At 39.6% G+C, this 15,829-nt stretch overlaps 2 protein-coding genes across 10 annotated transcripts in view; both read left to right on the top strand.

Annotated features, from left to right (window-relative positions):
• PRIMPOL (primase and DNA directed polymerase) overlaps nucleotides 1-15,465 on the top strand; it is a 58,131-nt gene extending 42,666 nt beyond the window's left edge. For 7 of the 9 annotated variants that reach the window (XM_053216281.1, XM_027077098.2, XM_053216278.1 and 4 more), the window contains 7 exons: nucleotides 1,374-1,536; nucleotides 3,423-3,511; nucleotides 6,241-6,330; nucleotides 6,408-6,516; nucleotides 11,213-11,295; nucleotides 11,376-11,422; nucleotides 14,164-14,521. In XM_053216281.1, coding sequence (XP_053072256.1) covers nucleotides 1,374-1,536; nucleotides 3,423-3,511; nucleotides 6,241-6,330; nucleotides 6,408-6,516; nucleotides 11,213-11,295; nucleotides 11,376-11,422; nucleotides 14,164-14,412 — 830 coding nt within the window. In that variant the 3' untranslated portion in view covers nucleotides 14,413-14,521. Of the gene's footprint in view, nucleotides 1-1,373; nucleotides 1,537-3,422; nucleotides 3,512-6,240; nucleotides 6,331-6,407; nucleotides 6,517-11,212; nucleotides 11,296-11,375; nucleotides 11,423-14,163 lie in introns of all 9 variants that reach the window. The other 2 variants (XM_027077101.2, XM_027077096.2) reach the window with 2 other exon arrangements.
• On the top strand, nucleotides 6,523-10,625 carry LOC128314321 (protein kish-A-like). The gene has a single exon (XM_053216286.1). It carries the CDS (start codon nucleotides 9,214-9,216, stop codon nucleotides 9,439-9,441), a length of 228 nt encoding a protein of 75 aa, XP_053072261.1. The 5' UTR covers nucleotides 6,523-9,213; the 3' UTR covers nucleotides 9,442-10,625.
• Nucleotides 15,466-15,829: the final 364 nt, after the last annotated feature.

Below are 15,829 nucleotides of genomic sequence, written 5' to 3' on the forward strand. Positions count from 1 at the left end.
AGCTGACTGAGCTCCTGGGTCTGTTGCCTCACTGTGCCCTAGGGACGCCCGCTGTTTAAGAACGCTTTCTCCATTGGTGACAGTTCTGTAGGACCTGTGAGGGTAAGTCCCACCGGGCAGCAGAGCCAGGTGACAGAGAGGCGTCCCCAGGCTGCAACTGCAAAAATCAGGGCACCAAGCGAAGGGCATAAGCTCCTTTCTGGAAGATACCACTGAGCTGGAGTGAGGCAGAGGGAGAGTGCAAAAATTAGGTCCCCTGGACTCCATTCCCTGAGAGCCCTTCTGTAGGCCCCTGAGAGTGTGCCACAGCAGAAGCCTGCCCCTCGGGCACACGAAATCGGCCTGTCAGAAACTGGGGATGGGTTTCAGTCTGCTCTCCGTGCCATGGCCTGGGAGTGGTGGTCTACTGAGAACTGTGCCTCCAGTTGTTAGAGTCCTGTGGACCCAGGAACGCAAGCCTCCCTGGCCTTTAAGGCCAGGTGATCAAGGGGGTTACCTGACAAACGGTTTGGCGGATGTAAAACTGCGGCACCAGATGCGAGTAGACGCTTTCCTCCAGCAGATTCTGGTGGTCTGGAGCACGGCAGGCGGGGAGCCAAAGATTGTGTCCCCCGGCTGGAGGGGGGCAGAGGGGCTTGCAAAGATGGCACTCGCTGGAAAGGGGGGGAGAAAGGAGAAAAGATGGCGCCCGCCGGATTTAGCAAAGCAGAGAAGATGGCACCGGCCACCTCCATCTCTGAAGAAGATCTCTCAGTCCAACGCTTGAAAGTTTGGAAATGAGCCTCTTTCACATAAACCCTGGGTGCTTTTCGGAGAGCTCCTTCTGCACTCGGCCCTGGGGTGAGTGAGTCTGCACGCAGGCCCTGAAGGAGTCTTTCTTCCCCAGTTCGCCACGGCCGGCAGGTCTCCTAGGCCCCAGCCCGGCTGGTCTTCAAAGCCATATGTTCCTGGGGCTCATCTCCTAGGCTCAGGTCTTAAACGTTGGGCTGTGAGGTGTGTGAGGTATGACTCCTCCGCCTTTCAGGGAGAAGCTCCGGGTTTGAATTCCCTCCCAATGGTGGGGGTGGGGCTTGCGGTGAGGTTGCCTCAGCCTCTCCTACCTGCCTTGACGGGCTGTCCGACTCATCCTCCACGCGGAAGGAGTCAGTTGGCCAGCTTTTAGGCTGTTTTTCAGAGGAGATTGTTCCATATATAGCTACAGATTTGGGGTGTTCACCCGAGGAGGTGAATTCAGGCACTTCCAATGTTGCCATGTTGGACCGGAAGCACTGGTTTCCCTAAGAACGCCATACAAAAGGAATCTAATGTTTGCTGACTATAAAACCAAATGGCTGAAAACGTGCGTTCGTAATTATTCTTAACTTTTGACATAGGAGTTTATACAAGAAATAGAAACTTTCGGCTGTATAAATCATCGAAGATAGGGAAGCACGTGGCTTTGGAGATTGCTGAAGATAACAAGTTTTTTCCTAAACATTCGGAGACTGTATCTGAAGAAAATCAATGTTTCCTGTCTTCTTTGGTCAGCAATGTCAGGTAGATAGTATATAGTACCAACATCAAACTGTTGCATATTCGTGAATGCTTATTAAGCAGTGAACAGCATTGGATAGTACTATAATGTGAGTTGGGTAAATTCATTCTAACTTAAGGAAAAGGAAGTTCTCAAAATTCTAGGGTAACGTATTTTTATAAAGAAGAAAATTAAAACTGTTCCATGTGCAAATAGAGTTACTGTTAATATCTACTTTTCATATATGCATGTTCATACATACTTATATACGTCCTTCATTCAAAAAATAGTTGAGATCATTATTTATGTGGTTATATCTGTTGTTTTATCCACTCGACATTATATCATGAATATCTTCCAAGTTAGTAATTTGCAACAGTTAGTTGTAATGAAAACTTAAAATTTGTTTTAATGTTTCTGTGTTCTTGATAGAGAGACAGCACACAAACTGGAGGGGGGCAGAGAGAGAGGGAGACCCAGAATCCGAAGCAGGCTCCAGGCTTGGAGCTGACCGCCCAGAGCCCCACGCGGGGCTTGAACTCACAAGCTGTGAGATCCTGACCTGAGCTGAAGTTGGGTGCTTAACCAACTGAGTTACATTTGTCAGAAGTAATGTCAGGGTCTTAGTTTCCTTACCTTTAAAATGGAAATAATATGGGGCGCCTGGGTGGCTCAGTCGGTTGGGCGTCCGACTTCACCTCAGGTCACGATCTCATGGTCCGTGAGTTCGAGCCCCGCATCAGGCTCTGGGCTGATGGCTCAGAGCCTGGAGCCTGCTTCTGGTTCTGTGTCTCCCTCTCTCTCTGCCCCTCCCCCGTTCATGCTCTGTCTCTCTCTGTATCAAAAATAAATAAACGTTAAAAAATTTTTTTTAAATAAAATGGAAATAATATTAACACCTATCTTAGGGAGTTGTGAAGATTAAATGAGGGAAGAGGTACACACAAAATTATAGCTGGGCCTGGCACGCGATGTCTGCTGGGTAAGTGTTAGTTGTTAGCAGCCGTTCCTGAGATTCTGGAAGTACAGTGGTAAGTGTAAGAATTGTATCCCTGTGCTTGGCACAGGAGTGGCCTCTAATACAACCTGAAGTCATCTCCTGATTACCAAATCCTATTTCTTTCGTAGTTTCGGTATTAATTTCATACAAGTGGAGAGTTCTTCTACTCAATGGGGTTTCCTTAATTTTCTTTTGTGTAGCCAAGTAAATAAGTATTTCTCTTCCTGAAATAAAGGCTAAATTTTTTATGGCTATGAGTCTGTCTTTCAGTTAACTTTAATTCATTTTTTCCTTTGCTCTCATCCCTCCTTCCTTTTTTTTTTCACACTTTTCAAATTATTTTTAGACTTATTCACACTTTTCAAATCATTGTAACAAAAATGTCAAAGGCTCTGTCTGTATGTTTGGAGAATAGAATTGTACTTCATTCTATAGCTTCAGCAGTCCCAGAGTCCTCTGGTTCACTCTGTGGTTGAAGAAAGTATTTTAATTTTTAAAAATTTATTTTAGAGAGAGAGAGAGAGGGAGGTGGAAAGGGGCAGAGGGAGAGAGCGAGAATCCCAAGCAGGTTCCACACTCAGTTGCTCAGCGCAGAGCCTGATGCAAGGCTTGATCCCACGACCTGGATCATGAACTGAGCCAAAATCAAGAGTCAAGAGTCAGATGCTCAATTGACTGAGCCACCCAGGCAGCCCAAAGAAAGTATTTTAAGTGATCACCAAACTACTCTTTTCTATATGGCTAGGATTGGTGTTTTTGTAGGCAAATGTAGCTTGATTGTCCTAGAACAATTAGCTGTTGAACAAAGGATTTTAATGTGGAACTTTTTGAAATTCAGTCTCCTTTCCGTAGCCATGTCTCTTTAATTCTTACATAATGTTAACTGTTTCTTTCACCTATTTTCTTCAGATTCTCAGACACTTTACGAATTCTGACATGTGACACATCTCAAAATAAAGAAAAACGAATTGAATGTTTTAGCAGCACCAACACTAAAGGTAATTTTAAGAGAACAATTTCCTATGAAAATTTAAGGATACAAAGTCTGTTTTGCCTTGAAGATTTTAAATCTTCAGTATTCATATCTACTGATCATTTATTATTTTTTTTAGACTTTATTTATTTAGAGAGAGAGCTATTAGGGGAGGGGCAGAGAGAGGGGGAGAGAGAGAATCCCAGCAGGCTCTGCACCAACGAGGGGCTTGAACTCATGAGCCATGAGATCATATCCTGAGATGAAACCAAGAATCAGACAACCCAACTGAGTCACACAGGTGCCTCAGTATCTACTGATCCTTTAAAACAACTTAGTTTCTATCCAAAAGGGAAAAAGTGTAAAGAAAAGATATTTATATTTTTTATTTTTTTAATTTTTATTATTTTTTTAAATTTTAATGTTTATTTTTTGAGAAAGCGTGAGCAGGGGAGGAATAGAGAGAGGGAGACACAGAATCTGAAGCAGGCTCCAGTTTCTAAGCTGTCAGCACAGAGCCTGATGTGGGGCTTGAATTCATGAACTGCGAGATCATGACCTGGGCAGAAGTTGGATGTTTAACTGGCTGAGCCACCCAGGCTTCCCAAGAAAAGATCATTTTTAAAGTGTATTCACTAATTTTCATCTTATGATGGTTTGGGGGGCAGGAAATGGGAAAATAGAGTAGATTGTTGGTAGAAATAAACCATTATTAAAAGAAAAACCTAGGGGGGCCTTGGTGGCTCAGTCGGTTAAGCATATGACCTCAGCTCAGATCATGATCTCACAGTCTGTGACCTTGAGTCCCACGTCAGGCTCTGTGCTGACAGCTCAGAGCCTGGAGCCTGCTTCAGGTTCTGTGTCTCCCTCTCACTGCCCCTCCTCTGCTCACACTGTCTCAAAAATAAAAAGAAAAAAAAGAAAAACCTAAAAGTCCTCTTCCCTTCTGTCCACAACCAAAGATGGGTAGCCACCATCAGTTTCCATGGAACCCCGTGGAGATTTCCCTTGCATTTCCCTGTTCTTGTAATGGCTGCATGGTTTTCACGCATGTCCTTCATTTTTATATTGAAAAACATAGAGGTTTTTTTCTAGGATTTCGTATATTCTCCCATAAACAATTTTGTAAATGCATTTTGGATTATCATTATTTATAGCAGTGAAAAACTGGAAACAAATCTAAATGTAAAACAAAATGGCATTGGTTATATCCTATAACATACTCTATAACCAATTTATAAAATTTATAAAAACCAATATAACATGGGAAATGTCCATTTATAAGAAAAAAAGTAGACTCTGAAATTGGGAGGTATGATTACAGCTTCATTAAAAACATGGATAACATTTTCTTATGCTTATTTTCTTCTTGTTTAACAGTTATTTCTAGGTACTGATTTGGAGTTTATTTCTCTCATTTCTGCTTTAATGTATTTTCCAAAGTTTCTCCAATTATGTATATTATTTTTGTAAGTGAAATATAGGCATTGTTTGTTTATTTGCACACTTTTTTTAAAAAAGTGTATTTATTTTGAGAATGGGAGGGAGGGAGAGAGTGAACACCTGAGAGTCTGTCGCTTAACCGACTGAGCCACCCAGGTGCCCCTATTTATTTATTTAGAGACAGAACACAGTGGGGGGAGAGGGGCAGAGGGAGAGAGAGGGAGAAAGTCTGTAATCAGCCTTCACTTTCAGAGCAGAGCCTGGCTCAGGGCTTGATTCCATGACCCTGGGATTATGACCTGAGCCAACATCAAGAGTCAGACACTCAACCGACTGACCCACCCCGGCGCCCCAATATAGGCTTTATTTTAAGAAAAGTAGGTAATTCTGTGTTTAAAAATGAAGTGAGATTTTAAGTAAATGATTGTAAATTATCCCAGTAGATTCTTAGATACAAGATAGAACCAAATTGTCAGAGCCCTACGGCTAAAGGTCCCGGGAGACCACACCTGCAGTGAACCAGTGGCGTGTGTTATGTGTGGAAAACACGTACCACCGGGATCTGTGGGGGCAGCTCAGTAAAAGGGTGTTAGAAACGACTTCTAGGATTCAGGCTTGAGTTGGGTGTTTTGAGGAGTGTCCAAGGCAGCGTGGATTTGTTTTCAGCTGGGTACTGTCGGAGACAATTCTGCGCTTGACTATCTTCATAAAGTTTATCTAGAAGGAAGGCAGACTACAGTGGGACTAAAGCTAGAATTGGCAAAGCAGCCCCCGTTATGAATAAGATGGGCGGCGTTTAGTCATTTTTGTGGTTTGGAAATAGTTCATGTTTTGTTTGTGATTGCAGAGCGCTCTTATTTTTGTCTTGAATCATCTTGGCCACAGAGTGACCTTATGTGATGTTGAAATTCTGTGAAATGGTTACTCATCAGCAGGAAAATACAGGGCTGAGCCGTGTGTGCCCAGCCTGTTTGTCACAACACCAAGGCCGAGCTGATAGGAGTAGGCCAGCTCCGGGGTGTAAGGGGTTACTTTTCTCTTTATAAGAATGAAGAAAGCAATCAGAATGATTATAGGTGCTTCTTGTGAAAATTAGTTAACATTGGACTTAATTGAAAGGTTTGAATATTACTTACTTGTAGGATAAGCCAGAACCCATGACTGGCTAAAAGACAAATGGAGAAATGGGGGGACGGGGGGAGGGACCTGGAGAGTTTCCAAAACGTGTAATTGTACTAAAGAACAACTTAAAATTTAACTCTTCAGCTTTTTAGCCACTTTAATTGTAATGAATTTTTCTCTCTGTTGCAGCAGAAAACATTGAGGGTTTTCATTGTTCGCCCTACCCTGAAATTGATCAATTTGTTCTTTCTTTGGTGAATAAAAATGGCATTCAAGGAGGTAAAGATAATCTTATTCCTTATTCACTGTAATATGATGGAGTTATAATAGCTTCAGAAACATTATTTGCATTTTAGGAATTCGGCGTTGGAGCTACTTTTTCCCAGAAGAGTTACTGGTGTATGATATTTGTAAATATCGCTGGTGTGAAAACATCAGAAGAGCGCACAAGAGCAATAATATCATGTAGGTAATGTTGTTTATTGAGTTCCATGTATTTAACCAACATTACATTTTAAATTTTTATAATTTTTACAGTTGAGAATATAAACATGATTTTGTTCTTATAATGAATGTAGTTACATCAGATACTGTATTTGGTTTATGTTTGAAAATATTTAATTTGACCAACTTAATTATCACCTTAGCACATGTCATTTTCATCTGTACTTTATTTGGTAAAATAATCCATTAGATAGTATAATCTTGAGAAGAGTAAGGTAGAATTGAGTGGGGCTAGAAAGAAATTAGAGGCAGTAGACAGGAGGAAGGAAGTATCTCTCCCTTGTCTGTTGCCATTGGTCCTTGACATGTTATATGGAGTAAATTGAAATCAAGCAAACTTGGGTGAAAAGGAAACTCTTCGGTGCTAACAGTTGGAATTAAGGTTAACATGTTCAAGACAATGATATTGAGAGGAACAAATATTTATTGAATGCTTGCTGTATGCACCAGGCCCTGTTTTAGGAGTTTTCTGTAAAATCCCCCTGGCAAAAGGAGAGGGAGTGAAGGATGAAGTGAAACCAGAAATAGAATTTTAGATAATACAGGGGCACCTGGGTGTCTGTTGGTTCAGCATCTCACGATTTCAGCTCAGGTCACGATCTTGCGGTTCGTTAGTTTGAGCCCCGCATTGGGCCCTACACTGATAATGAGGACCCTGCTTGGGATTCTCTGTCTCTCTTTGTTCCTCCCCCACTTGTGCATGCTCTCTGTCTCTCTCTGTCTCCGTCTCTCTCGCTCAAAATATATAAACTTAAAAAAAAAAAATTTAGATAATACAAAGGTATGGTTAGAATAGGGATAAGACAGAAACCCAGCAGTTGCTGGTTATGATATGGGAAGTTTTGCTGTGTTTTATATTTAACACAAAGCTGAGACTTCTGTGTATCAAGTGTAAATAGCACGTGTGCCAGACATGAGAAAAGACTGTGAAGTTCTGCTAGGAAGCTAGCGAATACATTGGGTAGCATGACTCAGTGCTATACTTACATATGTAGGTTAACCCAGTTAAAAAAAAAATAACATTTCAAAAATTATATGCTCAATACACAAAAGCTATCACGTAGAATAGCTCAAAGAAAAGATTACCCATAGGCCCAGAACCAGTGATAACTGGGGTCATAATTTTGGTATATCTTTCTAATGTTTTACTCTATGGATATATAAGTTTACCAGTAAATCATTATCATAAGATGATCGTCTTTTTTTTTTTAAAGAATTTTTTAATTTTAGTTTTATTTTTTATTTTAAAGTTTATCTTTTTGAGAGAGAGCATGCGAGTTGGGGAGGGGCAGACAGGGAGAGAAGGAATCCCAAGCAGGCTCCACACTGACAGCACGGAGCCCGACGTGGGGCTGGAACTCAAGAACCGCAAGATCAAGATCTGAGCTGAAATTAAGAGTCGGACGCTTAACTGACTGAGCCACCCATGTGCCCTCCCCCTTTTTAAATATTGTTTATTTACTTTGAGAGAGAAGGAGAGAGAGAATCCCTAGCAGACTCCGTGCTGTCCTCACAGAGCCCGACGCATGGCTTAATCCCATGAACTATGAGATCATGACATGAGCCAAAATGAAGAGTCGAACGCTCAACCAACACAGCCACCCAGGCGCCCCCCCTTTTGACTAATTCTCAAATACGGACACTTATTAATGGCCTATGTGTCGTTCTGAGCATCACATAACCTCGTAAACCTTGGAATTAGACTGGACACTGTCACCCCCACGGTTCTGTCTTATTCCGCATTGAGGTTAGTGGTCCTTTTTATCCCAGTCACCGCCAAAAACCTCAGCTCTGCAAAGACAGGACAGGACCGAAAGGAATGAAGGCTGTTACAGTTCTGAGCCTGTGAACCGTAAGCAAGTCGTTTGCAGGGCGCATGACGGATGTCAAGTATCACAGTTGCCCTTAGGAACATGTAAATATTCTTCATGACCCTGGGACAGCTTGATGTGAAGTTTGGGAACTGCAGCATTAATGCGTTTATTAGGATTGTTCAGGTTCTTCATAACTTTTTGAGTTTGCTTAGTTGGGTGTCTTTTTATCTAGTACTTTGTCTATTTTACCAAAATGCTTAATGTTACTGTCAGAAATTGTTCATAATATTCTTAAATTTTTAGTATATTCTACATTTGTAGTTATAGCTGCACTAAATTTTGAGTAACACTTATGTCTTTACTTTATTTATTTTTTGATCAATCTGGCAAGAATTGTATTAGTCTTCACATTTTGGCCTTGTTGATTCTTTTACATTTTGGCTTCTTGAGGCACCTCAGTGCCTCAGTCAACCGGTTAAGCATCCGATTCTTGATTTCAGCTCGGGTCATGATCTCATGGTTCATGAGTTTGACCCCTGGGTCTGGCTCTGTGCTGAGAGCGTGGAGCCTGCTCCAAAATAAACAGTGTGGAACTTGCTCTCAAAATAAACAAACATTTAAATTTTTGCTTACTTCTTGCCTTTTATTTTATTAGAGTTTATTCTATTGTTCATTTCCCACGTTAGTTACTTATTGGTCTTCAGCTATTCTTTTATGTAAATAAGCTTTTTCTAAAGATCGTTTTAGCTCTATTTCACATATTTTAATACATATTTTCAATTGCATTCAGTTCCATTTTCTAATTTCCATCATGATTTTTCCTTGAGTAATTGGTTATTTAGAAATGTTTTTCAGATGTGGCTGGGGCTTCAGTGGCCTCACTATGTATACCGTTTTCGGTTTCCAGAGTCTGTTGACTGCAATCTTGCTGCTTATATGTACCTGTGCTTATATCCTATCCTTGGCACCCGGCCTCCTAGACAGAAATAAGACTGGATTGTTGGGTATATTTTGGAAGTGCGCCAGAATTGGTGAACGGAAGAGTCCTTACGTCACAGTGTGCTGTACATGATGGCCTTCGGCATTTTCTTCATACAGTAGCTGGGAAAAATATCATAATTTAATTGCCAGCAGATTTCCGTATGAAAAAAGGACTTACCTATAGAACATAATGAATAGTTAACTCTTTTATCTCTGAACACTGAATGAGATAAATTTCCAGCTGCTGTTCTCTATTTTTGTTATTGGACCAATGTTCTCTATAAACAGGGTGTAACCATTTAATACGCAGAGTTTAATATGTCTAACAATCAATGTGAGCGGTGTCACTACAATATTACATTCTGCAAATGTTACTCTGTCAGATACCAGTTTTTAGTGAGGCATCTCTGAGACACAGAATAGAAAACAAAATTGGGAAATCAATTTACTTCCCTTCACTATGATTTGGAAATGATAAATCTTTATGGGATGAGACACTTTTCTGGGCTAGCTTTTTTATTGAGAAAAAAAAGGTTCAATTTGTGTTGGTAAGGATTGCATTCATATTTAATAATGCTTGCTTTTCCTCTGGCCACGCCAGAGCATTAACAGAGTGCCTCTAAGCAAACTCTATAGTGTATTACAGACGTTTCAAGTATTTAAAACAAGCCTGTGCATTTCTTAAGGAAGAAGGTAAATGAGATATAACTTAAGAGTAGTATTGGGAAAATGTCCATAGTTAACATAAAAGTTTAGAATAGCTGACTGGTCCAGTAGCCTCTGAAAACTCTAGATAAGTATGGATAAATATCTTACGAATAAATTGACCAGCTGTCATTCTCTGAATAAGACTACATTCTTAGAGTGAAAAGAACAAAATAGAACAATTCAGAATGATAAAAAAAAAAGTTTTTCATTTCCAAGTTACGTGTTTCTATTAGCTATTTTTCTAATATTTATTTCTAAACAGTTTGCTTTGTGGTCAGAGATGTGTTGTATGAATACTTTTTTTTAAATTCAGTGAATTTAACATGATACCTGGCACAGTCAGTTTTTATCATTGTTTTGTGTTTAAGTTTATTTATTTATTTAGAGAGCATGTGGGAGGGGCAGAGAGAGAGGGAGGGACAGAATCCCAAGCAGGCTCCACACTGGACCGCGCAGAGCCCGATGTGGAGCTAGAACTCACAAACTGTGAGATCATGACCTGGGCCAAAACCAAGATTGGACGCTTAACCAACTGAGCCACCCAGATGCCCCTGTAATTGTTTTATATGTGAGTGTAAAGAACTTCCAACTATCTGAAACAATAGTCATGTATGCCTATTACATCAAACTTGGTAATTGCTTTTTAATTTATGTCATTCAAATTTTCTATATCCTTTCTGAATTTTTTGTGCCTATTTGTATCAAATACTAAAACAATGTTTTTTACAATCTTGATTTATGGGAGATTTGTTTATCCTTGGAGTTCCATCAGTTTTGCTTATGCATTTTTGAAGCTTTTTTATTTGGTGGGTACAGGTTGAGAATTAGGTCTTCCTGGAAGAACTTTTGTCTATAGATATACGTATAGATAATGTATATACATATCGATACATATATTGTATATGTATCGATATGTATATAGATATACATATATTTTCCCCCTAAAGTCCATTTTGCATGCTATCTTTGACAACCACAGTTTTCTTTTGGGTGGTGTATATTTATTTCAGTGCTTCTACTTTGTACCTTGTCTGCATCTTTAAGTCTTAGTTAGGCACATCTCTGGTAAGCAGCATGTAGATGAATTTTGTTTTCCATCCAGTCTGGGAATCAAGTTGTAACTCTTTTTCCTTTCTGGTTTTTTCAATATAAAGGATTTTGGTTGATCTGAAAAATGAAGTTTGGTATCAAAAATGTCATGACCCTGTATGTAAAGCAGAAAACTTCAAATCGGACTGTGAGTTGTTAATTTTTACATTTATACCAAGTGAAAATAGGAGGTCTATATAAAACAGTTTTGCTCTTTTTCTTGTTCAGGTTTTCCATTACCTGCTGAAGTTGGTCTCCTGTTTCTGCTCAAGGAGGTAAGTGCAGGTTTTAGTTTCTTTCTCATTAGTAATCAGTTCTTGGTACAACAGTATCCATGAGCTATTAGTAGTGTTCAGACGTGTCCACATAGCCTTTAAACACACTCTGCAGTACTTAGTTTTCACTTAGGAGCGTGCCGTAGTGATTGTGCCTTGTGAGCACGTACCTGGTAGGATGCACCTCATTGTCACTGCCGCGGAAGAAATTGTATAGATACCTAGTCAACCACTCCCAGACAGTTAACAAGTTTCTCATGTTTCGTTTTACAAAGCGTACCAAAATACTCATCTTTGTGTTTCTTTAAACAACTCTTTCTGTAGGGAGAATTTCTGGAAGTAAATTATGTCAAAGAGTGTATACATTTTTAATTTTGGTAGATATTGCTAGATTGCCAAATTAACATTTTCCTGTTAAAAACCTTTATTTGCCCAAATAATTCACATTCACTCTGAGAAAAAATTAGAAAATATATGAAAAGCCAAAGGGGAAAAACTCCTCCTCACATATAATTTGACCACTCAGAGATAACAGATGTAAGTGCTTTAACATAGATCTTCCAGAAATTTCTATTTATGGTGCTCCCGTGTATATTTTTAAAGTCATAGTATGCGTACTATGTTAGAGGCTTTTTTTCCTACTTCAGCTATCACAGATGTTTTCAGTAGTATGTATTACCAGTTGGTACCAATAAAAATGATACAAAATTAGGCTTCACAATTTAAGAGAGCACCTGTTTACACCTTTGCCAACATTGTTTATTTTTACCTTTGACCTTTACCAACCTATTTGGCCAAAAGTGATATTTCAGTTGTTTTTGTTTACATTTCTTAGTCTTAAGGAAGTTGAACTTCTTTCAGATTTACGATTTGTATTTCTGTTACCGAGTGTTGGTAACTGTCCTATAGAAATGTTGTACAAGGACAACAAACTCTCTCTTCACCTAGAGTTGCCCTTTGTTAATATTGGTTACATTAGTGTTTCTCCCTCTACTGTATGCACACATATTTTTGATGAATTTTGTCTTAGTCATTTTAGGCTACTATAAAGAATACCACAGGCTGGGTGGCTTTTTTTTGTTGTTGTTTAGTTTTTATTTATTTTTGAGAGAGAGTGCAAGTGGGGGAGGGGCAGAGAGAAAGAGAATCCCTAGCAGGCTCTGCGCTCTCAGCAGAGCCCGACGTGGGGCTCGAACTCACAAAACCGTGAGATCGTGACCTGAGCTGAAAACAAGAGTTGGACACTTAACCAACTGAGCCACCCAGGTGCCCCTGACTGGATGGCTTATCAGCAACAGAAGTTTATTTCTCACAGTTCTGGAGGCCTAGAAGTCTAAGGTCAAGGCCCTGGCAGATTTGGTGTCTGGTTGGCTTCCTAGGTTATAGGGAGCCACCTCCTCGCTGAATCCTTGTGGGGGATAAGTTTAAAAATTCTCCGAGCTTGCACCAAGAGTTAACAAGGCTTAGGGCGGAAAGCCGCTTCCACAGGACCAAAGCATAGGAGAACAGGTAGAGGTGGAAAGCTGCCACAGGGTGAAAGCACCCAGGGCTAATTATTGAGAAAAACACCTTGTTAACCCTGAGGTAGCATGCTCTGTCTTAGCCCCTAGAAAAGTTAAGATAAACAGATGTGGTGCCTGATGCCTTTAGTAAACAGCTGTCTGCTTGGTGTCGAGATTTTGATTTGTCTTGACCCTAACCCCACACATCTTCAAAAACCCCTTTTCTCTCACACAGGAGTTAATGGTTACTGTATTATTGTTTGTTTCTGCATGTCTATCACATATGCGAGCCTTCTAATCCTAATAAATACGGAGCTAGGTCCCTTACTCGGGGCTCTTGTCTCCTCCTGGACATTAGCCTCTCTCATATTCAATTCTTCATCTGCTCTCTTGATGGACAAGAGAGAACTCCAGACTGAGAGTCTGCGACAAGTCCTCACATGTCAGAATGAAAGAGCTCTCTGGGGTCCCTTTTGTATGGTTTCTAATCCCAGTCATAAGGGCTGTGCCCTCGTGCTTAATCACTTCCCAAAGGCCTCCCTCCTAATACCATGATATTGGGGGTTTGGGTTTCAACTTATGAATTTGGGGTAACAGTCCACAACATCTCTTGAAGGGAAGTTGCAGCCATCAAAACCCTGTATCTCTTCACTTAAGTATATTACTAGAGAATAAGGGTACTCTTAAATATGGTAAAATTTTTAAACTCAGAAAATGTACATAACAATACTGTTATCTAATACACGAATCTGTATAGCCCTATCTTGACAATTGTCTCAATTATTTATAGCGGTTTTTTAAATTCGTGTTAATTCTTAAAATTCTTTATAAATAGGATAACAAATCTTTTAAATCTTTTAAGATAGCAGGTGTATTTTCTAATTTGGCTTGAGCTGCACTGTCTGCTTTTTAAAAAATTCCATCTCCGATTGTTCCAATCCCATCTGTGAATACTGAAAAGAATGTACCAGAGGAATTGTGGGCATTTCCAAATTTAGAGTGTTAAGTGTCTGAGTTACAGTGGCAGCAACATTTCAATTAATGAACTCATTCCCATGGCGACTGTATTGAAGACCGTATCATCCAGCATATTTATTTTAGTATCTGTTCAAGAACTGGTTTTGTGCTTAGTACTTTAACATAAATCGACTGTTTAGTGAAATCATCACATATTCTCATTGAATCGCCTGTACTTTCTTCCTACCTCCCTCTCCCTTATTTTCCCCCTTTGAACTAAAGGAAGAAGAGTTCACAGCAACTGAAACAATGAACAGTGAAACCGAGAATCCTCATAAACCACCATCTAGTATGTTGTCAAAAGGTGTAGCTTCTGATGCTGACTGGGATAATGGCATTGATGATACTTATTTTTTGGAAGCTACCGAAGATGCTGAATTAGCAGAAGCTGCAGAGAATGGCCTTCTCAGTTATTATAGTGGAGTGGATGAAATTCCTGATGAACTAATTTTGCAAGTATTGCAAGAGTAATTAACTCTGGACTGGTATATAAGTAGGCTGTAATTTTGCCTGAAGGCGGTTTAGTAACATAAATATATTGTTATAGTAAGTTTTTATTAAAACCGTCTATATCAACTAAGTTTTATCACTCTGCTTCTCAATTCTTGTTTTTTACTGAAGTAAGCCAGTTTTATTGAAAATTAACTTTGAAATCGTAACTGACCAGAGTTGGTATATGTTCATATCAGCTTAATTTTGCATGTTTATTTATAGGTTAAAACTCATTACAAATGTTTTTTTAAATTGAGGTATCATTGACATACAGTATATCCGGGTGTATATTGTAGTGATTTGATATCTTTATACATTACAAAATGATCCCCATGGTAAGTCTAGTTACCATCTGTTATCACACAAAGTTAGTACAATATTATTGATTATATTCTCTGTACTGCATATCACATCCTCACGACTTTTTAAGTTTATTTATTTTGAGAGAGTGAGTCAGTCTGGAGGGGAAGAGAGAGAGAGAGAGAGAGAGAGAGAGAGAGAGAGAGAGAGAGAGAGAGAGAGAGAATGAATATCCCAAGCAGGCTCCATGCTGTCAGCACAGAGCCCAGTGTGGGACTGGATCCCATGAACCGGGAGGTCATGACCTGAGATGAAATTTTTCAAGAGTCAGATACTCAACCAACTGACCCAACCAAGCACCCCCCTCATGACTTATTTTGTAACTGGACATTTGTAGCTCTTAGTCGTCTTCACCCCTCCTTCTGGTAACCAACAATTTTTTGTATCTACGCGTCTGTTCTGCTTTATTTTTAGATTCCACGTGAAAGTCAAATCATATGGAATTTTGTCTGACTTATTTCACTTAGCATAATATACTCTGGTTCCATCCATGTTGTTACAAATGGCAAGTTTTTATTCTTTGTTATGGCTGAGTGATATTTCAGTGTGCATGCGTGTGTGTGTACATGTGTGTGTACCTCATTTTCTTCATTCATCTATCAGTAGACACTTAGGTTGCTTCCATGTCTTAGCTGTTATAAATAATGCTTCAATAAACGTAGGTACATACATTCTTTTGAATTAGTGTTTTCATTTTCTTCAGGTAAATACCCAGAAGTGGAATGATTGTATCACATGCTATTTCTATTTTTAATTTTTTGAGGAACCTCCATACTGTTTTCCACAGTGGCTGCCCCAACTTACATTCCCACTAACAGTGCATGAGGGTTTCCTTTTCTCTACATCCTCACCAACACTTGTTGTTTATCCTTTTTCATAATAGCAATCTGATGGGTCTGAAGTAATACCCATTGTGGTTTTGATTTGCATTTCTCTAAGGACTAGTGTGCTATTGCACCATCTTTTCATGTGTCTGTTGTCTGTGTGCATATCTGCTTTGGAAAAATGTTTATTGAAATTCCTTGCCCGTTCAAAA

The sequence above is a fragment of the Acinonyx jubatus genome, chromosome B1 (genome assembly GCF_027475565.1).
Source record: "Acinonyx jubatus isolate Ajub_Pintada_27869175 chromosome B1, VMU_Ajub_asm_v1.0, whole genome shotgun sequence".
NCBI classification, from domain to species: domain Eukaryota; kingdom Metazoa; phylum Chordata; class Mammalia; order Carnivora; family Felidae; genus Acinonyx; species Acinonyx jubatus.